Source organism: Mixophyes fleayi, chromosome 4, assembly GCF_038048845.1.
Source record: "Mixophyes fleayi isolate aMixFle1 chromosome 4, aMixFle1.hap1, whole genome shotgun sequence".
NCBI classification, from domain to species: domain Eukaryota; kingdom Metazoa; phylum Chordata; class Amphibia; order Anura; family Limnodynastidae; genus Mixophyes; species Mixophyes fleayi.
Genome location: NC_134405.1, coordinates 227,649,865 through 227,676,152, shown reverse-complemented (window position 1 = coordinate 227,676,152; position 26,288 = coordinate 227,649,865). Strand labels below are relative to the sequence as shown.

The following is a 26,288-nucleotide window of genomic DNA, read 5'->3' as shown; positions in this document are numbered from 1 at the left end:
ACAACCTATGACCTGCATTATACTGTAGTGTCCTGAATCCTGAACCTATGGAAACAGGCCAAGACATCACTACTGTTTTTTATGTATCACAAACTGTATCACAAACTGTGTATATACCAGACTCTAGGTCCTCTATACAGTCTACTTGACCACAGACCATTGAATGACTGTATGCTGGATCCATGGCGCTTGCGTATGTATCGGCTGTACTTATTTTAATGAATTGTTATTTGTTGCATCTTGCTATTAAATCACTTTAATGAGTGAATGCATTGAATTCACATCAAATCGCAGCAGACAATTTTCATTAATAGCGACTAGACGAACATAAAACCTGACACCTTTGATCTATAGATTAGACCAATCTAATCCATTATCCAGCTATTCTGAGGTTGGGACTCAGCATCTAGTACCAACGCTCTGCCCACTACCCTGCATTTCTGGCCAGTGTGATAGGCTAGGTGGAACCAGAAAGGGGATGGTGGTAAGATAAGCCCAAAACACAAGTTTCAAAACACAAGAGAAGAGGGAAAGTAGGAAGGAAAAATAAAGCCTATGTGGGCAAGTACCCTTAAACACAGGAACCCATAAGGGGTTAAAATCTATGTAATACAGAACTTGTGTAACAATGTATAGGGAGCTTGGGGGCCGGGTCATGAACAAATAGAATAGAAAAATCCTTTAATGGGACCCAGGGACAAAGTGAATGAATCAGCAATATATTTAAGAAAAAGAGAGCAATATAAGATATGCTGAAAGGACACCAATAGAGGTAACTATGCAGTATCATGGAGAAAAAGGGGAAGGTAGAAAGTTAAAGAAATTAAAGCACAAAAGGGGGTGGGGGTAGGTAGGAAGAGGGAAAAGCAATAAGGAGAGGGAGGAGAAAAAAAGCGGGTTGCATTCATGTAAAGCAAGGACGTGGATTGCAAGAGACACAGGGGAAAGAAAAAAAGGGGGGCACTGTAGAACTACATAATCCTAGTAGAACATCTGAGGCTAAACGTCAGACTATAAACAATAAAATGCGAACCAGCAGGGGCAAACGCAAGATTTGCAGAGGGGGGTTTCCACATCACGCCACCAGTGGGCGTGACCAGCATGCATGGGGGCGTGGAAATAATTTTAGACAGTTCTTGGCTGCTCTCCAACTCTTCCTAATAATATACATGCTGCGTGCACTACTGTTAGGTGCACAGAGCTCTTCCTTTGCAAGCAGAGCCGTGTGAAGCTGGAGCAGGGTCTAGCCACCTCAATTATACAGTGTCCCAGGCTTGGAGGGGGGGGGGTTTACAGGCACTAGGAAACCCCCCTCGGTTTGCCTATGACCAGGCAAATGGGGACTCGATTCGAAGAAGCCTTATGCAGGCAGTTGAACTCCGAACAATTGGACAAAAGTGAGAGGCAAAGGTTCAAGTTTGTAAACAGAACATCAGTAAACTGTCATTGGTTGCGAAGAGTGTGCAAATAACCAGACAGTAGATAATTATTAACTTACATGTTTGCAAAGTATAAGGTTTGGTTTGTCTTACTTACAAATGTGACACTCTTTTTGTTTTTGTTCACGGTCTATCTTATGCTAGGGTACCCCAACTGCACCTTTCATTTTCTCCCCACGGTCCAATAAGAAGAATACAATACTCTCCCTCCATCTTCTACTCCATCACCACCCCAACCCCCTTGGAGCCGTTGGCTCAACGCTGGCCTCCTCTTCTAACCAGAATTTTTAACAGGTGAAATATACCTCACCTAGCCACCTTTACCCTCTAATCCCCTTGCCCACTTTTCCCACTACCCTGAGGTTACCATCCCTGACATGTGCTCAATAAGACCCTATGCCCACTATCCCCTTTTATGCCATTCTACACACACAGTGGCAAAGAGAGAATTAGGCCTTCACCTTTGCCTATTAGTGGCAGATCCCAAAAAGTTACCGAGCCTACAATTGGTGCACAACTACTGTTACGTGCCAAAGCCGAGCTGCAAGATAACAGTAAGGCATTAGAGGATAATGTTTGCTCTGATTCACAAATGACACCAATCCCTGTGGAGAGTCTATCCAACAGTGGGATGTCTAATCGTGAGCATTCTGCCGATGTGTGCCTTAATAGCCCGAGTGTAGCCGGATGCCACTTTGGAATTAGAAGAGGATGAGGGGGAGATTTGTGTAGGCGACGAGGGCGCTAATGAGGATGTTGATGAGGATGAGGTTGTTTGTGTAAGTCCTGCACCAGTGGCAGCAGTTCTGGCACGTGACAAGAAAAAGGCCATTGTCATGCCTGGGCATAAAACAAAAAAATCCACTTCTTATGTGTGGAATTATTTCTACCCAAATCCAGACAACAATTGTATAGCCATTTGTAGTGTATGTCAAGCCACAGTCAGTCAAGGGAGGGACCTTAACCATCTTGGACCCTCGTCTATGTTACACCATTTAACGAGAGTTCATGGCAAAGTATTGGGAAAAGCTGAAAGTTCTTCCCAAAAAATTACAAGCACTCCATTATCAGCTAAGACCCTCCGCTCACCGAAATCCCTAACCCTAACCCTACCCCTACAAAATACACCCACCACACCATCCTCATCAATATCCTCAGTAGCGCTCGGAGTTAGCCCGGCATCCCACTTAAGGCTGGATGACTCCTGCACTATTATTGATTCCTCTGAAGAAAGCGTTAGTCCCACTGCTGCTGCTGTTGCTGCTGCTGGGGGTGAATCGTCATCCCAGAGGCAGGTCAAGAAAATGAGCAGTCCTACATTTCAGCAATTAACTGTGAAACAATCATTTGCGAGGGGAAGCAAATATGACAGCAGTTACCCAGTCGCCAAGCGAATCACAGACGCCATGGCTGCAATGTTATTGTTAGAGCTGCGTCCAGTCTCCACAATAAACGCAGCTGGTTTTTCACAGTTAATTGAGGTTTTGTGTCCGCATTACAGAATTCCATCGCGACAACATTTCTCCCGTAAAGCAATTCCACAACTATACCAAAAAGTGTGTAAAAATGTAGGGATTGCGCTGAAAAATGCCATTCTGCCCACTGTCCACTTAACCACAGATATGTGGACAAGTGGAAGTGGCCAAACCAAAGACTATATGACTGTGACAGCCCACTGGGTTGGTCATTCACCTTCACCAGCAGGAACAGCAGCAGCATGTACACCACTACATAACATTTGTCACAGGCAGGCCACTCTTTGTATCACCGGCTTCCCTAACAGGCATACAGCTGACAATTTGTTACGCAAACTGAGAGATGTGATTGATGCATGGCTTATACCCCTTGGACTCTCCCCAGGGTATGTCATTTCTGATAACGCCAACAATATAATGTGAGCATTACAGCTGGGTGATTTCCAACACATTCCCTGTTTAGCTCACACCATCAACTTGGTGGTGCAGAGCTTCCTACGAAATAACCGTGAGGTGCAGGAGATGCTTTCGGTGGCCCGTAAAATTTCAGGCCATTTCAGGCATTCAGCCACAGCATGTAGGAGATTACAGCAGCTCCAAGAGCAGTTTAACTTGCCCTGCCACCAACTTAAGCAAGAGGTGGTAACTAGGTGGAATTCCACCCTGTATATGCTTCAGAGGATGGAGGAACAGCGCAAAGCCATCCAAGCATATTGCACAAGCCATGACATTGGGAAAGGAGGCGGGATGTATTTCACTCTTGCACAGTGGGGAATCCTTTCAGTGCTGTGCAAGGTGCTGAAACCATTTGAAGTTGTGACGTGTGAGGTGAGTGCAGATTCTGCTAGTTTGAGCCAAGTCATTCCTTTAATTAGACTATTGGAAAAGCTGCTTGAGAAAATGAAGGAGGAGCTGAAAGCAAGCAATTCAGCAAAGTATGTTGGCCTTGTCGATCAAGTGCTTCATTCGCTTCACAATGATCCTCGAGTTATTAAGATCTTGAACTCGGATCAGTACGTTTTGCCCATTGTGCTTGATCTAAGGTTTAAGACCTACATTGAGTCTTTACTTGTAAATAAGCGAGATGTGAACTTCTGCAAGGAGCTATTGCTCAGCAAGTTGGCCGCTGAACTGGGCCTCGGCTTGACGACGTGTCCTCTTTCACTTTCTCAAGCTGCTGCTGCTTGTAAAAAATTAAATTTCCCAAAAAGAAGCAGGGAAAACGCAGGGGGCAGACCTGAACAATTTAACATCTGGGATGGTTTGAAGGATTTTTCCAAAAAATGTGTCACTTTGCCCATAACTCCATCCAATACGAGTATAAACATGCAAAGGATGGTGGAGGATTACTTTCAAGAGGTAGTTGATATGGAAATGTCAGACAGTCCCCTTCCTTACTGGGAAGAAAAGCAGGCCATTTGGAAACCCATGTACAAACTTGCTTTGCAATACTTAAGCTGCCCACCCTCCAGTGTGTACTCTGAACGAGTGTTCAGCACAGCAGGGAACTTAGTCAGTGATCGCCGTAGAAGGTTACTTCCCAAAAATGTGGAGAAAATGATGTTTATAAAAATGAACTACATCTTCCACGAGGAAGGCTTTCACCATCCAAGACATCCAAGCACTGACTGTTCTCTAATGGCGGATTCAAGCGGCGATGAATTGATAGTCTGTGATGATGACGTACACACTGATGAGGATGAAGCTGAAGATGATGATAACATCTTTTTAAAACTTTCTATGTAAGTGTAGGGTGCAATCTACCCCCAAAGAGGAAAGGGACTGGCATTTCCATATCACGTACCATCTTGAAAGGCTGCTGTTTGGGCAATTTCTCCTTAAGGGTAGGGTGTCATAGACAGAGTAACCCCAAACTGGCTTTGTCCATTCCTCTTAATATTGTACAGTCTATAACGGCTGAATTTTTTTGTATTTTCGACAAGTGTAGGGGGGCCTGGAGAGCCAGAAACCAAACTGGCTTTGTCCATTTCTCTTAATATTGTACAGTCTATAATGGCTGAATTTTTTTGTATTTTCGACAAGTGGAGGGGGGCCTAGAGAGCCAGAAACCAAACTGGCTTTGTCCATTTCAATTAATATTGTACAGTATATAACGGCTGAATTTTTTGGTTTTTTTAAACAAGTGGAGGGGGGCCTATAGAGACAGAAAGCAAACTGCCTTTTTCCATTTCTTTACATATTTAACTATAAGTGTAGGGTGTAATATACATCCAAAGACGATGGCTGCATTGCCAGTATGCATAGATGGAGAGGAAGACAATCTGTTTTGTGTGTAGAATAAATGAAGGCCTACCTACCAGGAATTAAACTGTTTTATGGATGATTTATTACCTCTACAATTAGATTACTTATCTATGAAACAGTTGGAGCACTAAATTGGGTTATTTTAGGCCCCAAAACATTGATTTTCCAACAAAATAGCAAAAGAAAACCAAACAAAAACAAAACCAAAACCAAAACACGCAATGGCGGTTTTGCAAAACCAAAACCAACACCAAAACACGACGGTAATCCAGATCCAAAACCGAATCCAAAACCAAAGCACGGGGGTCAGTGACCATCTCTAGTTCATCCAATTATACGACTTCGACAGTTCCACCCTTTGATAGTATAATAAACTATCACCTTAAAGATGTTATATGCAGGATCTCAGTACCACGTTTCATTGCTATGTAGAGAGAGTCTTAATCCTCAAAACAATTTCTTCTTTTACTATAGACTGTACATTTCTGGAGCTTGGAGATAACCATTTGTATGCCCTTCAAGGGTGCAATAAAACACGTAATACATTATTTGGAAAGGTGCAGAGTACAATAGAACATGTATCAGTTATACAGAATACTCTACTACAGTTCTTCAAGTTTAACAGGTTCCTCTGTCCAACGCATGTCTTTAAGCTCAGAATACATTTAAACACTTCATGTTCATCAATAGCATCATCCTATGTCTATCAATAATGCCATATACAATCTCCTTCAGAAGTGTGTAATATACACACTTCTAATAATGTCATCAGTTCTTTTCATCAACACTTGTGGGCGGGCTATTGTCTGTTCGTTCTTCCCAGTCTCCCAATACTCAGGTTTCTTTGTACATGAATTAGTGATCGGCTTGCAAACTATTGGGAGACTCCAGACTAAGGGACCTAGGTGTTGTACTTTTCCCCTAGTGACCTCCCACCCATAATTCGGGTATCTCAAGAATATTTAGTGGAAAGAGAACTAATCCTACTTGATATAATCACTGAGGCACGTGAGAGCGCACCCAGCACTATGTTTGCTCTAAAGCAGGGGGTAACGCCAACCCCTGATTCTCCCTGGCCCCATAACGGCTGATATAATATTTTCAATAATTACCATCAGGATGTAATGTATCTTGTAGACGTGGAATTAACAAAATTTACATCACTTTCCTAAAGGAATTGCTGGTTGCAGTATTCATGTAGTTTGTCTATCTTGCATTTAACACAGCTGAACTTACAAAAGTCAATCTGTGACTTCCTTAGATTTGCTGTTTGCATCCTCCAGACAGGTTCTAACACACAGGACAAAAGGCCACTGAGGAAAGAAAGGTGACGGCCCCCTGCTGTGTTTTCAGGCTAAGACAATGTTGGCCACTTGACATGAAAGACTTGCTTAGCATTTCCTGCTATCAGCAAAACATACTTACTCTGGCATAATACATTAGAAATCCATACATCAGAAATGAATGCATTTCCTACACAAAGTGCCACATGATATAATAAAATCAGTACTGTACAGTTGCAATGATATAAATAAACGCCCTGTGCTATTTCCTTTAACTAAATTTATACAATAAGTTATTCACAAGTGATCGAGCCAGACTCAGTCACATACATTTTTCTAGAGTTTTGGAGTAATCTTCATTATCCAGTCAATCCATCTGGAAGGTTAATTTTGGGTTCCACCATGGCATAATTAGAAGCCTGAGGTAACTGGGAGGCTTCTTTCTGCACGGATAGTCTGACGGAAGAATCCTGTGCCACTTGCATCATGATCTGAATCTGGTTTACCAGGACTTGATGGGGGTTAGGTATGGGAGCTCTTTCATGGTTTGGGCTGATAATGTTAGTAATGTTAGTAATGTAGGTGTGGTCATATAATTGGGGGCGTGACAATGCATCATTGGGGCGTAGCTAGCAGGTCACAATCACTAGGCCCAGAATTCGCTGGAGCGTGATATATGCCCACGCACTCCTGACTTTCAGGACATCTAACACCACAGTGTAGTATAGAAAGAATGCAGTGTGTACAGAAAGAGTTCACAGTCTTGGCCTGAACCTTACATTGGGCTCATCAAAAAATGGCATTGTCCCTAATAGAATCACAACATTTCACAGACTCCTTCTACCTGTTCTTCTCACTTTCACCACCTGTGGATGCAGGTTTCTTTTGTTGCGGCTTGTCTGGATTCTGGAATGCTGGGGGCCCTATTTGGAAAAAAAATGGGTACATTAGATAATTCCAAACAGCCCCGGCGTTAAATCAATACCACCCACGATTAATAATTAGGACTTCCTCCAGATCCAACATTAAAATAATAGTATTCCCATTTAATAAATAAACCTATTTCCCTCCCTACAAACAGCACCAGCAATAAATTAATAGTATTTACATTTCATAAATATACCTATTTCCCGCAACCATCACTGCTATTAAATAATTCAGTCATATTTAATAAAGAGACCTCATTCTCCCCAAACTGACCCCCACATTCAATAGCCCCCAAACCACCCCATCTTAAATTAATAATCCCCACTACTACATTGCCCCACCATCACCCCACAGGCAAAATAGCACCCATTAATTAGCCACCACCTACCTCACACACACTACATTGCTAAAAGCTCCCTGTGCCATCACACACACATTATTGTGCCCCTTCATCACAATCACGCTGTGCCCCCTTATGATCACACTGCGCCCTCCATGCTGCTTTCCCTCCCTTCACCTGACCCCCCTTCATCACACTGTGCCATGATGCTTTTCCTCCCCCCTGCTCCTGGCACCCTTTCATCACCCTGTGCCATGCTGCTTTTGCCCCCTTCCCACCCTGTCATGCTGCTTTTGCCCCCTCCACATTCTGCCATGCTGCTTTTGACCCTCTTCACACTCTGCCATGCTGCTCCCCCCCTCTTCTTCATCACCACACTGTGATATGCAGCTCCCCCCCTCTTCTTCATCACCACTGTGCCTTTTTCTTTCTCCACCCCCCTCTTCTTCATCACCAAACTGTGCCTTTCTTTCTCTCCCCCCTTCCATCCCAGGAGTTTTGGTGTGCAAGCCACCAGTATAAAAAGAAAATATATATATTTATATTTATTATTTTTTTATTTATATTAATTACTTATTCATTTTATTTATATTTATATATGTATATATTTTTACTTATTTTGTTATTTATTTATTTATATTTTTCTTCATCTTTTCCTACTTCTTCAGAGCATCCTAATGAGATTGAAGCTCCAATGTATATAATTATGATTGGACCTGCCCATTCATATCTAGAGGGCTGGTACTGGGGGAGGGGGTCCTCAGTAATTTGTTGCTACAGGGCTCCCGTAGGCTATGGGAGGAGCCCTGTAGCACTGTCCCCGAAGTGGTGCAGTCCACATATGGAGAATGCTTTTCACTGCACAAGCGGCCGCATCACATGCTGCACAATGTGTCCGCGTCGTTCATTAATAGAATATTGTACTACAAGTTGTAGTACAATATTTTATTAATGAATGACGCGGCCACATCGCGTGACATGTGATGCGGCCGCCTGTGCATTGGATAGCATTCTATATATGCAGACGGCACTGCATTCACTAAGAGGCGACCCAAAGGAGGTAACAGACCGACCGGCCCAGGGGGGTGGGGCCCAGCCCGCCTCTGTATGCAGAGATGAATCTCTGAATGAACAGCACATCAAACCTAGAAGTAAATGGGCTACAGCAGCAGAAGTCCACACCAGATTCCACTACTTTAAGCTAAGAACAGGAAACTGAGGCTCAAGAGTCACAGGGTCACCATATATGGAATTTGAAGATTGGAAAAACGTTGCCTGGTTCGACGAATTTTGATTTCTGCTGCGACATGCAGATGGTAGAGTCAGAATTTGGAGTAACCAGCGTGGATTCTTCCAAATGTGTATCAATGCTGTAGGCTAGTGGTGGTTGTGTAATGGTGTGGGGAATGTTTTCTTGGCCACATTAGGACCATAATAACAATTAGGCATTGTTTAAATACCACAGCCTACTTGAGTATTGTTGCTGACCATGTTCATGCCTTTATGCTCACAGCCTACCCATCTTCTTATGGTTATTGCCAGCAGGAAAACATGCCAAGTTATAAAACACACGTTTTCTCAAGCATGTTCCACGAACATGACAATAAGTTTACTGCTACCAGAACTTTGTTGAATCCAAGCCTCAAATAATTCAGGCTGTTCTGGGGAAAAAATGGGGTCCTACCCAGTACTAGAATATATATATTTATATATATATATTCACGCATTTTGCGTGAGTGTCACGGACTCCCGGGAGAGTGTGGCAATCTCCCGGATCCGCCCACTTTCTAGTGAAGTTAGGTCCAAAACACAGCGATTCACCGGGAATCGCAGCCTTTTACACATTTTGGAGCCCCCCCCCCCTCCCCCACATCACGCCCACCTCCCCCGGCAGGCTCCCAGAAGCCAACTTTAGACAGTTGGTAAGTATGATTTAAATAATTTATATATTTGTCAACCTCTTGTGGGGTGTCTGGAGAACAAGAACAGTTACTGAGAATTAGATCTCAAAGAATTAGACATATTACATTGTACAATTACTCACTATAAAAAGAAGGCCAGTGACCTTTTTCTAGGTAAATTTGTGTTTTGTATAACAAATATTATACAATATATTCTTCTTGGTTCATTGCATTTAGGTATATATTGTTTTCTTGGAACAGTTTTGCATTACAGAAAGATATTACCAGAGGCTGAAGTGGGCTGCTATCTGTAGTATGTCATACTGCTAGCTTTCCTACTGCTTTTATTATAAAACTATCAAATTCTATTCACCTCTATTTTCCATACTTCCATACTTCAACCACTGACAAATACAGATATTACCAGGATAGACACACATATGTACAATACACAATTGCAAGCTATCACTGATTGAGAGCTAGGTACACACTACATGATAAACGACTGTTAGGTCCGATATCATATCGCATTGGTGTGTATGCTGAGCATATCTGAGCAGGGCCATCTCTCCTCCTGTTTCCACCACTTCTAACTCTGCTCTCCAGCTACTTAGCCCTCCTCCTCGAGGGTCCTCCACCCCACGTCCACTCTCGCTCCCTCCTCCCCCCTGGGGGTCTCCCTGTCTTCCGCGCCCTCCTTCTTGGGCCCCATCGTTTGCGGATCCTCCCTCTCCCTTCCCCGCCCTCTCTAGCTGTGCATTGAGCTTACTGAGTTGCTGTGTTTACTGTACTGTGCTGTCTCCCATTGTATTGTGATTTTGTTTGTCTCTGTACGGCGCTGCGGATGCCTTGTGGCGCCTTATAAATAAATATTAATAATAATAATAATATGCTCCAATGATTTTGTTTGATCGTAAAAAGCACATTGTATCGTTTGAATTAATTTTATAAACTGACTAAAAATCACTATCACTGATGGAATGATGTCGGGTAAATGTAGAAGTTTGTATGCACTCACCACCAGCAGTGTAGGCAGATCTCTATAGAGTGTGCAGAGACACAATCTTTTCAGCAGATGGTTATGACAGAGACCCCTATTTATTAATGACTGCTTTTTTTTTAACACAAACCCATTCAATCCTTATCGCAAAGATAAGGATTGAAATATTGTGTAAATTTATTAAAAATCTTCAACAGGAACAGCAGTCATGAAAAACTGCTGTTTCTGCGAAGATCCCTCTCCTATCTTTCCTATGGTCACTATGGCAAAGTGACCACCTTTGCGATAATGACTGGAGGGGAGGGCAGTAAGATGCAACGATCCATCTACTGCAATCCTCTCCCCATAGAGCAGATCTGAAAATTTACACTTACAGTAATGTACGCCAGCCTGAGCTGGTGTACATTACTGTGTTATTGATTGTTCAGAACTTGTAAAATTGCAGTACACAGCAGCCCCCATAGACATCTATGGGGACTGCTCTGTATTTCGAAACAAAATACAAAGCAATGCACTGTTCATAGATTTGAACAATATTTAGATCTGTGGTTGATCTTCGGGGATTTTAGATGGTAAATAGGATGAATAAATAGGCTGAAAAGAGATGAAGGTCACAGATCTGAAGGAAAATTGTGTAGGTGTGTACACATAAATCTGCATGCTCATTGGGACTCTGGTAAAATTGCATCTGTAGTGATTTTCTGTAGTGTGTACCCTGACATTTTTTGTTGTTGATTATATATTTTTCATACAGACCAACTGCGTTGAATCATTGTTCTGGGTACTGCAGGCTGGGGTGTGCTTAAACATTCTGCTTTTAGAGTAGGTAACTGAAATGCTGTCCAATTTTTCCCTATAGCTGCCACACTTGCATAATTTCTGAGTGCAGAATAACAATTGCATTTTTCTACTGTTGCATATATAAAGCACAACATCCAATAATTTTTAATTTGACCATTTTCATTCAGATGCTAAGTTTTAAAAAAACAGCAATTGCTTCACACTAGAGATGTTTACTGACCCCTGTGTTCTGGTTTTGGATCTGGACTAACTTCGTGTGTTGGCAAAACCGCCCTTCTGTGTTTGGGTTTGGATCCCTATTTTTTTCTAAAATCCCTATCCTATCCCTAACACTAACTTCAAGTCATCTGCACTCAATTTTGACCACCTCACAGGTCACAATATTATTTCCATACACTTTCAAACAAAGACTGCAGATTAAGAAGACCAAGCCTGCCAGACCTATTATTTCTATTTCAGTAATGACAATTATCAATGGAGCTCTCCTGAATGTCACTGGAGACTTTAAAGGACACTGCTACCCCCTCCGCTTTCTTTTCTACCTTTGACGCTGCCCAACTGCACTAAAGACTGCCAATAACTGTGCTACCCCTTCTGTGTCCCTCTGTGAAATAGCACTGGATCGCTGTGGAGGGTGGTACTTATAGAATCCAAAGCTCGCGAGATCGGAGATCTGATGATGTACCAATGATGTTTTGCTTCGTTTTCAATTCTAAGGGCGTGCGAAAGTACCGAGCTGGTACTCGGATCTGCTAAGTTCGGGTGTGTTTGGTTCTCGGCAAAACCGAGCCTGAGCATCTCTACTTCACACACACACATTACAATTTTGTCCTGACCTGATTAAGCTTTAATTTCACAAATATAATCCGCACAATTCAATCATCTTAAAAAAATCAGAAGACTTTAGGATGCACAATTTCCTTACTATTTTTTAGTGATAAAAAAAATGTTGCTTAATTATTTTTTTAATCAGAAAAAGCCTTGATGCAAAGGTTCATCTAGTATTTTGCAGCATGTACACGTTGGGATATAGGAGGTCTGCTAGGTGGCACTAGAGAACCCAAGCTCGGAGTTTGACAGAGGTGCAGGTTTGGAGTGTAAACATTGTCGTTGGTTTGAATGATCGAGAAGAAAAGACATATTCTCTATGCCTGTGTGGTCTGCCCTGTAAAGAAATAGGAAAGCGAAGGCCGAGGTCTGTGTGACAGCCGCCTCCAGCAGCTTCCGCCCCCGCAGTGTGCTACCAGAGGTCCTGGAGTGACTGCCACAGCCATGTTCAGGAGGATACTGCAGCTGGTGAGACCTGGTGCAGGGCCACCCCACATGAATGACACTTCCTAGTGCTGAGTGTAATGCCTGGGCCCGGTCTGTGTGTATGTCTGCGGGTACTGCAGCGTTATGTCTGGGGCTGCACCTTGTACATAGTGTTTATATACTCGGCCCGCTCCGGGTGTGGAGTGTTTGGATCATATGTTTCCTTTTTGTGTTAGGATCACATGATCTGCAGGGCCTGCTGACAGCTCTATTCATGAGATCTATATAATCTTCATTAAATCTGTTCATTGTAGGCCCTGAAATCTTTACCAAGTAATGTTGTGTGTGGCCTGTATCTACCCTTTCCTTGTGGAGCTGTATTTGTTTATGGTCTGCAGGTAATCTTTCCTTGCCGAGTTATATTGTTCAGTGCTAGTACTTATTTTATGGGACCTAGCAACTGTCTACGCTCCTGAGTGTTGTAAGGAAAAATGTACCTCTTGTGTAAATTAGGTGGTTATTAATAGCCACAACAAAGTTCTGTGACCTTATGACAAGTGCTGTTTATAGAGGATATGGATCTCTGGGTGACTTTTAATAGCCACAATAATTTACAAAGGGGGGGGGGGGTTATTCCTTATAATACAACTTTTCCTCATGAACATTGAATTGATGACTTCAGAAATTCCAGTTTATAAAGATATTATGAACAGGGGTTTATACGTGGATTAGAATCACTTGTGTTTTTTTTTATCAAGGTGAGGAAACAAAGCAAATAATGTGAATTATATATAATGTTAATGTACATCAAGATATGCTAATACTGTACAGCATCATTGATCTGGATGAACATCAAGATTATTTTAGAAATCTCCATTTGTGTTTGTTTGAAATCAGTGGAACAATGTTGCTATTATTATTATTATTATTATTACCATTTATTTATATAGCGCCACTAATTCCGCAGCGCTGTACAGAGAACTCGCTCACATCAGTCCCTGCCCCATTGGGGATTACAGTCTAAATTCCCTAACATACACACACAGATAGATAGACACACAGACAAGGGTCAATTTGTTAGCAGCCAACTAACCTACTAGTATGTTTTTGGTGTGTGGGAGGAAACCGGAGGAAACCCACGCAAACACGGAGAGAACATACAAACTCCTTACAGATAAGGCCATGGTTGGGAATTGAACGCAGTGCTGTAAGGCAGAAGTGCTAACCACTTGGGCTCTTTGCTGCCCTATACCATTCATGGTTATACAGATCTAGGATTTTTTTTCTATTGTATGATGTTACATTTCCAGGAGTAATTTTCTTGAATAGTAAATATAGTGTTATATATATATATATATATATATATATATTTAAATACAGTGTTTATGGACACTGCTAATGGGTTAATGGGTTTTAGTGCATATAAAAATATCATGAATCGTGTTTAGGTGGCATATTTGTGCTACAACTTTTATCATAACATGACCAATCAATATGTTCATAATATTTTATTTTAGATAATCTCCACAGAATATGCAATAGCACCAGATATTGAGAATATTACCTACATCCAGAAGTGTGATACTATGCTGCTGATCAGTTTTGAAAAACTTACACAAATACTTAAAAACTAGGGACAGATTGCAGCTATGTGCTATGAGTTCAAAGTAATGTCAATACAATCAATATTTTACTGAACAATATTTAATAGGGACCATCACAGTTTCCCGATGCAAGCAGAGAGACTGTGGTGTTTGACAGCGGGCAGACAATAGAGCTACACAGGTGAGGCAGTTCCAAAGTTGACTACCCCGTTAAAGATAGACCGTTTTTACCATCACTCTTAATTGCACACGGACAAATTTATTTATCTGCCCAGTAGTACAAAATAATTTTAAAAGCATTGTCTTTTATTTCATTAACCAGTTTTATGAGTGGCTTTATTCATGTGTGATTAAATGTATATGGCCATAATTGTGGCTAATCGTACAAACTGACAGTTCTGGAAACTGCTGCTCCATTCTGTCAGGTCACACTGAACTCTGTAGAGCTGCATTTGATCTATTGACTGTCTGATCTATTTAAAGGGTTTGTACAACCTCTGACAGTTAAGAACACATTCCTCCATTCCCACACCCCCCCCTGTTGTGGGGGATACCCCTCCATGACCTAACTTCACAGTCAGCAGATTGCGTTTGCTTTCTGGCAGTGCAGACAGCAAGTATAGGATAGAAAGGTTGTAGAAATTAACAATATTAAAAACAGAGATTTTTGGAAAATAAACAATATATGCATAAATGTTCTTTACTAAACTGAACGTATTATCTTTACTTGGTCTGCCAAAAGTGCCGGCCTGAATCATTGTTTGTTCTTTTGGATGATGCATTATATATCGTTTCAGGGCTGGGCATCCTAATACTGCCTGACGATGAGCACAAATTGTCTGTGCTCTCAGTATGTTACTAATTCTGACTGTTGAATCACACTCTCCCCATGGAACTTATTGGACAGGGCATCCATTTTCCTTTTCAGCATTGCTGTCTTTGTTCATTTGTTTCCGATTCGTTCCAGGTTTTTGAAACTGTTATGTGTTTCACATATTAAAAACATTTAATTGTGGAAGGTGCTTTAAATATGCTGATTACATTTTTTTTTTTTTAAATAAATAGTGCATTATACAACACTAGGTGATGTAATTTAATATATGTGCACTAGTATTATTATATTATAGTAAAATATAACAGTTTTCCCTTTTATTGTTTTTAAAGCAACTACCCTTTTATGTCGTGTTGAATGAAAAAGGGAACTGAGGGATGCTTATTTTAAAATGTCTTACTGGGAATTCCTTTTCGCATATAGAGGAATATAGAGCTCCGTGAAGAATAACCTGTGGCAATATGTTTTGCCAAATATGTATAGAAGCATACAAATGTAAATCCTTTTCTACATAGAGTATATTTTCCCTGGGCAAATATCCATGATCTTTTGGAGAAAGTGGAGTTCTGCTTTGTGGAATATCTTTAAATACTGATACAGTTGTCTCCTACTCCCAGGATGCATTCTGTCTGCAGTGATTAGTCACCACGCCTGTTCATGTCTACATTGCTTTGTATGACTAACACATGGACTTTAGATAGTTTCTGGATTCTTGCAAGGAAATGCTATTCATGACTTGATGTGCTGGCTGGCTGCTGAACTCTGACCTCTCCTTTCGTTGAGCAAGGCATTTTATTCTATTCCTATTGCAAAATCAAATTGCACTTAATGAGGTTGGAGTTAGATTATCAATCTATCATTCCATGAGCTAGTATGGGCTAAGAATGATACATTTGATCTTATCACTTAAAGGGACGCTAAGCCTAAAACACAAGGGGTCTTTCTTAAAGGATCAACATTCCTCATGCAGATCTCGAATAGAAGTCTACAATCAAAACTAGAGATGAGCAAAGTTGCTTCAAAATTTTGCGTGTACCGTATTTTGTGGTGTGGTTTGGGTTTCCTTCCACACTCCAAAAACATACTTGTAGGTTAGTTGGCTGCTATCAAATTGACCCTAGTCTGTCTCTGTCTCTGTCTCTGTCTCTGTTAGGGAATTTGGACTGCAAGCACCAATGGGGCAGGGACTGATGTGAGTGAGTTTATCTGTACAGCGCTGTGGAATTAGTGTAGCTGATGATGATGATGATGAACAGGCCATTCAGCAGAGATGTGATGTTCAATTCTTGCTTCACTTTATCTGTAAATTCACATTTTGCAGCCTTTATAGAGCTGGGACTTTAACTGTCAAGTTCATTCTGCGGTTTGTTTGGGGTTGAACTGAGAAGCCGAACTGTCAAAATTTTGCATCAAGAGGCGATTAGTTTGTAGAACAATTTTGAAAATTTAGCTCATCTCTCATAACAACTTTTTCTGAAATATCCTCAGTTCTAATAAGCTCCTGAAACATTTACATATTTATGTGTGAATGTTATTAGTAGGCCTTTTACGCGTGCCAGCTTGTATTAAGGGTGTTTTTTAAACCATTATATTGAGAAACCCTGGAAGTACAGCCTTTTATTAATCACAATGACTGTCTTGTAATGACTTAAAGCTTTTACTTCCTTTATGATTAATAGGGGAAACAAACAACATCCTTAATACCTGGAAAATGGTAAAAATGTTCTGTGATTGGAGGGTCTTTAGAAACATAGTTGATGGATTATCCCTATTGGCAATAAATCATTTAAAAGGGTAATTATGTATACACTGTAAAATTGAAACACTTAAATGGTTACAAACTAGTATTCTGCTTCTAAAAAATATTAGTTGGGTAAATAAAAAGCAGAACGCAGCTTCATTTGTACATTTCTACTGTAAAAGATTGAGTGCCTTTATGTGTGATGAGCAACAGTAAACAACTGCAATAACCAGCACACTCAAGGTGTAACATATTTATAATAATATTTATCATTGAAAATGAGACTCTTCCTCTCTCTCTCTTTTACATTTTTAAAATATTTTCAGGTACTGGTTACAAAAGTTGGTATATAATATTATGATGGCAACTTGAATTTATATGCTTTTTTTTTTTTTTTTTTCAAGATTGTTGTAACCAATCGAATGTTAGCTTTATTTATTATCTACTCTCATTTTCCCTTGTGTCCCCATAGTGGCGATGTCTGGAGGCACCTCTCGGCTAATTGAACCTACCCTTATGTGTAGGCAAATACTAAGGAAAACAATTTTTTTTAGCAATAGTTGCCAATGGAGTTGATAGTTGACAATGGAGGTGATTGGATAAGACGGAGCAGCCTGTTGGTTCTACTTGTTGAAAGAAGGTTTATTGGGAATATGTAGCTTATAGGGGAAATGTCCACTTATAAAAGCAAAACAAAAATAAGTTGTGTGTGTTGATTAACTCATTCATGTGTATTTCAATGAACATTAAAATAATAAAATTACTTAAACCTAACTTCAAAGTATTTATTTCTGTAGATAAAAATGTATGTTTGTACTCTATACCTTAGGGTACATAAAACTTTGAATATTGTGATTGTTATATATATATATATATATATATATAGCAAACAGCTCTTCTTTTTCAACACAGTTTGCAGCTTGGATTATGACTCATGAGAAAATGAAATTGACATTTGACATTTGCAAATGATGGGTGCAGTACGTTGATTATTTGGAAAGTCAGAGTCATTTACAACTAGAAATAATAATAATAAAATGTTTCAGTAATCCTCACAAAGGGTGGTGTCTAACCTGCACTTTGAACACTAGCGTTTATCCAGTTAGCAAAGCGCTGGCATTCATTTCATTCACATCCATGTTGACACATTGAAGTAAATATGAAATGCTCATCCCCTGTCACACGGGAGCAATTACACTCAGAAAATGTTGTATGTAGCAGCTTAACTGCTTCTCATGACAGGACATGAGCTTCACCGTTTTCTTTAATGTGTCCGCATGGAGCAGTTTCAGCATTATGAATGCTGGCATTTTTATAGCTAGAAAAGCGATAGCGTTCATATATGGATGGCATCCTATCTTGTGGTTTACTTGGTGACTAAAAACCTCTCATAGGGGTATATTTACTAAACTGCGGGTTTGAAAAAGTGGAGATGTTACCTAGAGCAACCAATCAGATTCTAGCTATCATTTATTTAGTACATTCTACAAAATGATAACTAGAATCTGATTGGTTGCTATAGGCAACATCTCCACTTTTTCAAACATGCAGTTTAGTAAATATACCCCTTAGGTAACAGGAGGTATATGCAGAAAATATTGTAAACAGATATTTTTACATTACATTCTTGTACGCAACACCAGCATAGACAAACCTTTTTGTGGCTATACAGTGCAATGTGCACACGATTATTGTAACCAATCAAATGTTAGCTTTATTTATTATATTAAACAATGCAACTAATATGACCGATTTTAGTTGCTATGTTCTACAGCACATTTAAATGCTTTTAAAAAAAGCCCTAAATTATTTGATTAGAAAGTGTGATGCTTGTAACATTTTTTTTTTAAACCAGCGGAATAGAGGAGGAACGTCATGTCAGGATATAAAATAGGATAAAAGGTTCTTATTGACATTAATTTTTATAAAACATTTTACCACTTTAATGTTAATGTATCGTGGTATATTTAAATACATATTTTGTTTCACTTGTGATTTGTATGTACTCACAAACCTCTAATTTTATAATAGTGAATTGGAACTTTGCTCCTATTAATTTATGGCAACTGCAATGGGAAATTAAAAAATATGTTCTAGTGGTCATCGTAGCTTATATATTGTCACAAGGTTAAAAATGTGTCACTTGTCAATGTTTTAAAGCCATGCGAACATCCTGCACATATCATTATTGGGTATTATTGTTTTCTTCCATTGCTTTGTCGCAATGGAAGAAAATCATTGTATTTACATAGTCTACCCATAGGACAGCTTTTTCGTACATTATCTTCATTCACCAAGGTTCTATAGAGATGAAATAATACATATTTTTTGCAAACCTGTTTGGCTAGAATTAGTTTCCTTCTTGCGATTTGATGGTCTGTGGTGTGAATTGTAATCATATACTAAAATAATATACTGTTTGTGACATAAAGAAGTTGTAATTAGGCTTTAAGGATGGTGGTGAATGTTATTGCTATTGCAGGTTATATATAGGAAATTTTATTTTTAGATAGTGATTTAGTTCATACCAGTCAAGGGAAAAAGGTAACCCCTGGGGGTATTAATGGAGGGGCGGAAGGAGGTGTGTGTGTGTGTGTGTGTGTGTGTGTGTGTGTGTGTGTGTGTGTGTGTGTGTGTGTTTTCATGCAGTGCATATGTAGGCAAAGATCCTTCCCTGAATATATTTAGTACACTTGTCACCTGAGTTTGGGGTGGACAGTTTGTCCCTTGCTGTCAATAATTATTGTTTATCAGTGAATACATTGTATATTTTCCTTCCCCAACCAATTGTATATATTTTATAAACAGAATATGTCCAAAATTTGGATAAATTTGTCATACATTAATATGGGTATTTTATTTGTTCCTGTATTTCAGACTCCGGGGAGAGTAGGCTCACAGAATTCTGAATCTGAATCTTCAGCAACACCTGGAAACACAGTTAACAATGAAAGTACTTCAGAGGTAAATTACTGTGATTATTTTCTTTGTTTGTTTTGCCTTTACAGCTACAATATAGATCACTAAATACTCACTATGTTTGGCTCTGATAATGACCTTTAGGTTATTGTTGTTATCACATTCTTTACAAAATTAAATAAATGTAACACTAACAAGTTGCATATTTTAATCTGCATTTCAGAATTTTGGTATACAGCAAAAGTGTAGAGAAATGATATTGCAAAATTGAAACAGGCAAAAGCAGAACAGTAACCTTAATGCTTATTTCAGACAGTTAATAAAAAGGTTATGGACATAGCACAATAATCAAACTATAGTATATTCAGCGAGGTAAACAGAGAGCAAACAAATTGCATATTTATGTTAAGAAACACCTATTCTATGTTTGCCTTTAAAGACTAATTACGTCATGTAACAAGTCTATGTATTCAGATTGATAAGGCCCCACTGCACTGAGGTGTGCTTTTTATGCTGCGGGATCCTTGGTTGGGGGTCCCCTGCACTGAATGAGGTCCCATCATGTGGGAGCAGTGTGACACTGCTGGAGTCTTGGCAGTGGCCCAGCACTGTGCCTTGTGGATGCATCATAGCCTGTGATACGGCTGGAGTCTTTGCAGTGGCCCAGCACTGTGCCTTGTGGATGCATCATAGCCTGTGACACTGCTGGAGTGTTGGCAGTGGCCCAGCACTGTGCCTTGTGGATGCATCATAGCTTGTGACACTGCTGGAATCTTGGCAGGGGCCCAGCACTGTGTATTGTGGGTGCGTCATAGCGGACCTGTGGAGTCTTGGCAGGGCACTGTAAAGTTTGGGAGTATTTTAGGAGGCATGTGGCACTGCTGGGGTGTTTGTAGGGGCACTATGCAGTGTGGGATCATTAGAAGGAGGCCTAAGGCACTTTTGAAATCTTAGATGCATGTTCTTTTTAATATTTGTTTAGAATTTGGACTGTAATATATTCATGACCACTAAGACAGATCATTCATGTTTATTACTCTGGCTTAAAATAGTTTTCTTTGATAATAGATCTTGATAAATTATCCATTTATTTCTCAGGAGTTGCCTATTTGTTTTTAGAGATTTTAATTCCTACCAAAGATTTAACCATTACACAACATCAATTAAATGATTCCAGTAGTATTTTCCCAAAGGCCTTTTCCAAAATACTTTTATGGCACTCATTAACCCAGTAATGGGCAGCAGACAGCCCACCAAGCATTCACCTGCTGCTCCCGATATCACTTATGCTCTGCAAGCAGAGTGAATGGTATTCTGGCTTCCTCGTCATGTGATCTCCTCTGCACATTGCAGTAAGGTCACGAAGCACAACCAATCGGAAAAAAGTAGGAATTAGTGTATTGTGGACTACATTTACTTCCTCTATGCTCTGCGAGCAGCTATTATGCAGGTAAGTGATGTGCGGGGGACTGTGCAGGGACAGACCTGTTGGGAATGTGGTGATATTTTGGAGCATATCTGTGCATTTTGGGATGAGTGACGTGGGGGTGCCGAAGGTGTTATGAACTTAAGGGTAATGTGTGGCGTTTTCTTGGGGTCAGGAGGGCTGCACATTTGGCCCTTGAATGATATTGGATTGCCCATCACTGCATTAACCTATAAAACCAATCTATTGAGATATATGAGGTCCAACTGATCATTGTTCCATAGTAATTGAATATATCGCCTAAAAGTTTCTGGACGGTACTTATATATTCCTTAAAGTTTGTCATTCCACAGGGGTTCATCTGTCCTGCATGCATGATCATGTATGTCACTGCCCCTGAGCTTGCTGAACATTACCAGAGTGAGCATGTGGCCTCAGGAACAAGGGAACAACAGCCATCCAGTGACCTTCCTGTTGTAACTGTGGGTCCTTTATGTTTCTCAACTCAAATGGACTAGCTTCCTCGCTTTGGTGTGTTTAGTTTCTCTGTCCTTGAATCACCTTAGAAACGCTAGCTTTGACACTATGTTAATTACAAAGACCTATTCTCTTCATTGTACTCCTATAGATCTGCATCCTTGCGATCCTTGCAAATATTATTTCTCTTTATTGGTCTGTCTGTGGCTGCCTTATTATTTTTGCTTTTCATATAGTGTTTTAATTGCATAACAGGCTTAAAGTGTAATTATTAACTGAACTTGTGATGTTACAATTAATCTAAGTTTTGAGACCAATTCTTTGTATTTAAGGGAGGTTGTGGTGCTGAGTGTTTTTTTTTTTTTTTTTTGTTTGTTTGTTGTTTTTTTACACATGATCCATGCTGATTAAGAACTTTTATCTTGCAGATTTGATAGAATTACAGTAGATGAATAATAAAAAAAAAATGGCCCACACTACTCACCTGTACTACAACTACTACTATGCTGTGCCACCCATCCTTTTTTAGTTCAGTAAATAGTGGATTGCTTACCCATCACCTCACTGTACAAATTAAAACAAATTTTGGGGATATTTTTGTTAAAGACCAAAGCCATCTGTAGCTCTCGTTGACCCTGTTGATTCATATGCATGTGCTGAATAGGATATGATTTTGTCTGAAATCATTTGGAAATGTGTACTTGGGGCCTGATTCATTAAGGAACTTAAATTAAGAAGTTTCTTATTTAAGTCTCCTGGACAAAACCATGTTACAATGCAAGGGGTGAAAATTAGATTTCGGTTTTGCACATAAGTTAAATACTGACTGTTTTTTCATGTAGCACACAAATACTTGATAGCTTATTTGTACATTGAAATTTAAAGTTGATATTTGTGTGCTACATGAAAAAACAGTCAGTATTTAACTTATGTGCAAAACCGAAATCTAATTTTCACCCCTTGCATTGTAACATGGTTTTGTCCAGGACCCTTAATGAATCAGGCCCTTGATGTACTTTATTTGTGGGATCATGCATAATATAATCCTTGGCTAATATGGGATGTGTGAAAGCAACTGTAATTGTATCCTTCAAAGGCTGTGAATTCCTACAAGGTAAAAAAAATAATCATAGGCAAACACTTATCTAAAAGTTCCTTAATGTATTTGTGCTCTCTGTTGTAAATTACATTTTATGTTTTAGTCCTTTTTAATAGACATAGAGTACATTATTAATATAATTCTCAAAACATAGAGCTTTCAGCTTCTTTAGCCCCTGACCACCTTCTACTTCTACTTTATACTTAATCTTGCTCCAACTTGCCTGTGTATCACTACAACAATACTATAACAACAGCATTGGACAAGGAACTCCTCACTCTATAAAATATTGATGTCCCTTGCAACCTCAATCGTGGTACACTAAGTAAACCGGAAGCCTTAGCAATGTGCTTTAGAGCAGTTGAACAGTGGAAAAATCACTCGCAGGTTCATTATGTCTCGTACTCAGTTTGCGGCTGTCACGGTTACAACCGGAGTACAGCTAGGAGTCACGAATATAGTGAAAACACTCTGTTTATTTGCAGAAAAGTATAAACAGCAGGTAATCGAGAGCAGTAGTAAATACCAGGTGCAAGCTGATGCAGGAAATAATAAGAATGTTCAGAAACCAGCAGGTAAACAGCTAATGCAGGGAAGCAGGATGTATGAACAGGTTCCAAGCAGGCATGAACCAGAGGAGCAAGGCAGGAGGAAGAATCCACAGGTTGCAACAAGGATATGACATCACATGATGGGACAACAATAACCAGCCCTGTGTTCTGGGAGTAACAGGTATATAAAGGGAAAAAGAGACAACACCCAGGTGCATGGAATAATTGGAGAACAGAAAAGTTAACCCTTAATGCACAATAGCGGCACCTCTGGACATCAGAGGTACTGCTGCAAACACATAAAAAGAACAAATATAAATAATAAAGTCCAAAAGGTAGAAGCTGCCAGGCGGATCGTGACAGTACCCCCTCCCTTAAGGGCGGATTCCAGACGCCCAAATTACCACCAATGTCTGAATTTATCAGAATCATAGTCCAGAATTGGGGGCCCGGCAGAAAAGTCCTCGTCCATGGGTGGAGAGGCAAAGGAGACCATGCCAGATGGAAGTTGAAGCACCGTAGAACCTCCTTTCTTTTTACGTCCTCCTCTCTTACGGGCCTTCCATGGAGTTGGGATCTGCGCCAACTGGGAGGAGCACAAAGGTATCACTTGGCCAGGTGAGATGGGTGGTACTGCTGATAATGTAGAGGCCCCGCAAGATGGCACTGCAGGGTTTGGAGAAAACTTTTCGATTACTGCCTCAACAAACAGTTGTAAGTCCCATAGTATGGAATGATCCGTTTCAATAAATGGATTTGCCCATTCCAAAGCTTCTCCTTTAAAATATGAAATAAGGAACAGTACCCGTCCCTTAGGGTTGTTAACAAGCTCTGGTATGGAGGGCATATAAGAGGCAGCAAATTTCAGAAGGGCACAAAGTTGGGAAATGTGCCCCTCAAAGAAAGGCAATGGCTCAGAGTTTGCACCCTCAGCAACAGATGGCTGGGACTTGGCAGACGACTTGGCGGCAGGCCCGGACTGGGCGGCAGACTTGGCGGCAGGCCCGGACTGGGCGGCAGACTTGGGGGCAGGCCCGGACTGGGCGGCAGACTTGGGGGCAGGCCCGGACTGGGCGGCAGACTTGGGGGCAGGCCCGGACTGGGCGGCAGACTTGGGGGCAGGCCCGGACTGGGCGGCAGACTTGGGGGCAGGCCCGGACTGGGCGGCAGACTTGGGGGCAGGCCCGGACTGGGCGGCAGACTTGGGGGCAGGCCCGGACTGGGCGGCAGACTTGGGGGCAGGCCCGGACTGGGCGGCAGACTTGGGGGCAGGCCCGGACTGGGCGGCAGACTTGGGGGCAGGCCCGGACTGGGCGGCAGACTTGGGGGCAGGCCCGGACTGGGCGGCAGACTTGGGGGCAGGCCCGGACTGGGCGTCAGACTTGGGGGCAGGCCCGGACTGGGCGTCAGACTTGGGGGCAGGCCCGGACTGGGCGTCAGACTTGGGGGCAGGGCCGGACTGGGCGGCAGACTTGGGGGCAGGCCCGGACTGGGCGTCAGACTTGGGGGCAGGCCCGGACTGGGCGTCAGACTTGGGGGCAGGGCCGGACTGGGCGGCAGACTTGGGGGCAGGCCCGGACTGGGCAGAAGGCTTGCCCGCAGGGCTGGACTGGGCGGCAGGCCTGGCAGGGACAGCACTTTGAGAAGCCTGAGGGCAGACAGCACTTTGAGAAGCCTGAGGGCAGACAGCACTTTGAGAAGTATATATATATATCTCACTTTTTTCTCATATATATATATATATATATATATATATATATATATATATATATATATATATATATATATGTTAACTATGTTTTCTATGGTTTTTGGATGATCAAACCAACTCGTCGCATTCCAATGTGGCCCAGGGAAGCTAAAAGGTTGGACACCCCTGGTTTATTGCATTGGAATAGAATGGAACAAAAAATGCGTAGAGCAGGTTTGTCCAACCTGTGGCTCTTCCGGTAGTGGTAAACTAGTCCCAGCATGCCCTGCCAGCTGTTATCTGTCTACTAGCTTACAGAGCATGCTGGGAGTTGTAGTTTCACACCTGGAGAGCCATAGGTCGGCCGGGCCTGGTCTAAAGGATAGAATAGATGCATTCAGCATGCATAAAAAAAAAATGTATTTTGCTATTGATCAATGCCGAATAATAGGGACATTTCCAGGGCCAAATCTATAAAACATTATATCAAAATATATTGCATATATTGCCTATCATTTACTAAGAGAGTGCTTACCCTTAAAGAGCAAGTAAACTGACTATTTGACATTAATATATATTAATATATATTAAAGGCTTAATATACTAGGCAGGGGCAGTGATATCATACCACCTAAAATGTGGGAGGAACTGAGATGTGTGCAATGGAGCTGGGTGCTAATGCTTTACCTTGCAGCAGTGGGAAGTCAGGTTTACACTGAACAATGTATTTTACCTTCTTATTTCATAGCTAAAAAAGAGTTTTGAGGTGTAGTGGTCCCTAGAGTGCTATTATGTTTTCCCAAATGGATGTGTGAATGGCCCACTACTGATAACAAAGAGGTCGGGAAGCTTTCTTATTCAGTGTCTAGTTATCATACAGTCATATTCCATCTGTTGTTTATTTGGTATTATCACAATCTTTTTTGTTTATGTATTCAAAACTGCACTTTATTGTTTACATGTGTAACCTTTTTGTTTATTTTACCTCATACGTAGATTACAATTTAATTTTGTTCCCCGTAGGAGCTTATTTTTTTTTATGTATAAATCCTTTCATTTGTCCTCTGGCACAGATCCCTGGAATATTACTAAGCTGGTTTTAGGCATAAACACCACAGTTTGGTTTCCAAGATTCTAATGCAGTATCATAGCAATAATGTGTTTTACATGCAGACATTCTGTGAATAATTGACTTTCACGGCCAATTAAATGGATCTACTTTGATATTCAGTCATGCTTTCTGAGAGTAGAATGCTAGCCTTAT

General features: G+C 40.9%; 1 protein-coding gene across 2 annotated transcripts in view; it reads left to right on the top strand.

Moving 5' to 3' along the window:
- Positions 1–12,534: 12,534 nt before the first annotated feature.
- Positions 12,535–26,288, top strand: part of EEA1 (early endosome antigen 1) — a 107,008-nt gene continuing 93,254 nt past the window's right edge. The window contains exons 1-3 of one of the 2 annotated variants that reach the window (XM_075209394.1): positions 12,535–12,727; positions 19,740–19,826; positions 21,561–21,689. In XM_075209394.1, the coding sequence (XP_075065495.1) occupies positions 12,704–12,727; positions 19,740–19,826; positions 21,561–21,689 (240 nt within the window). In that variant the 5' untranslated portion in view covers positions 12,535–12,703. The remainder of the gene's footprint in view (positions 12,728–19,739; positions 19,827–21,560; positions 21,690–26,288) is intronic. The other variant, XM_075209395.1, reaches the window with a different exon arrangement.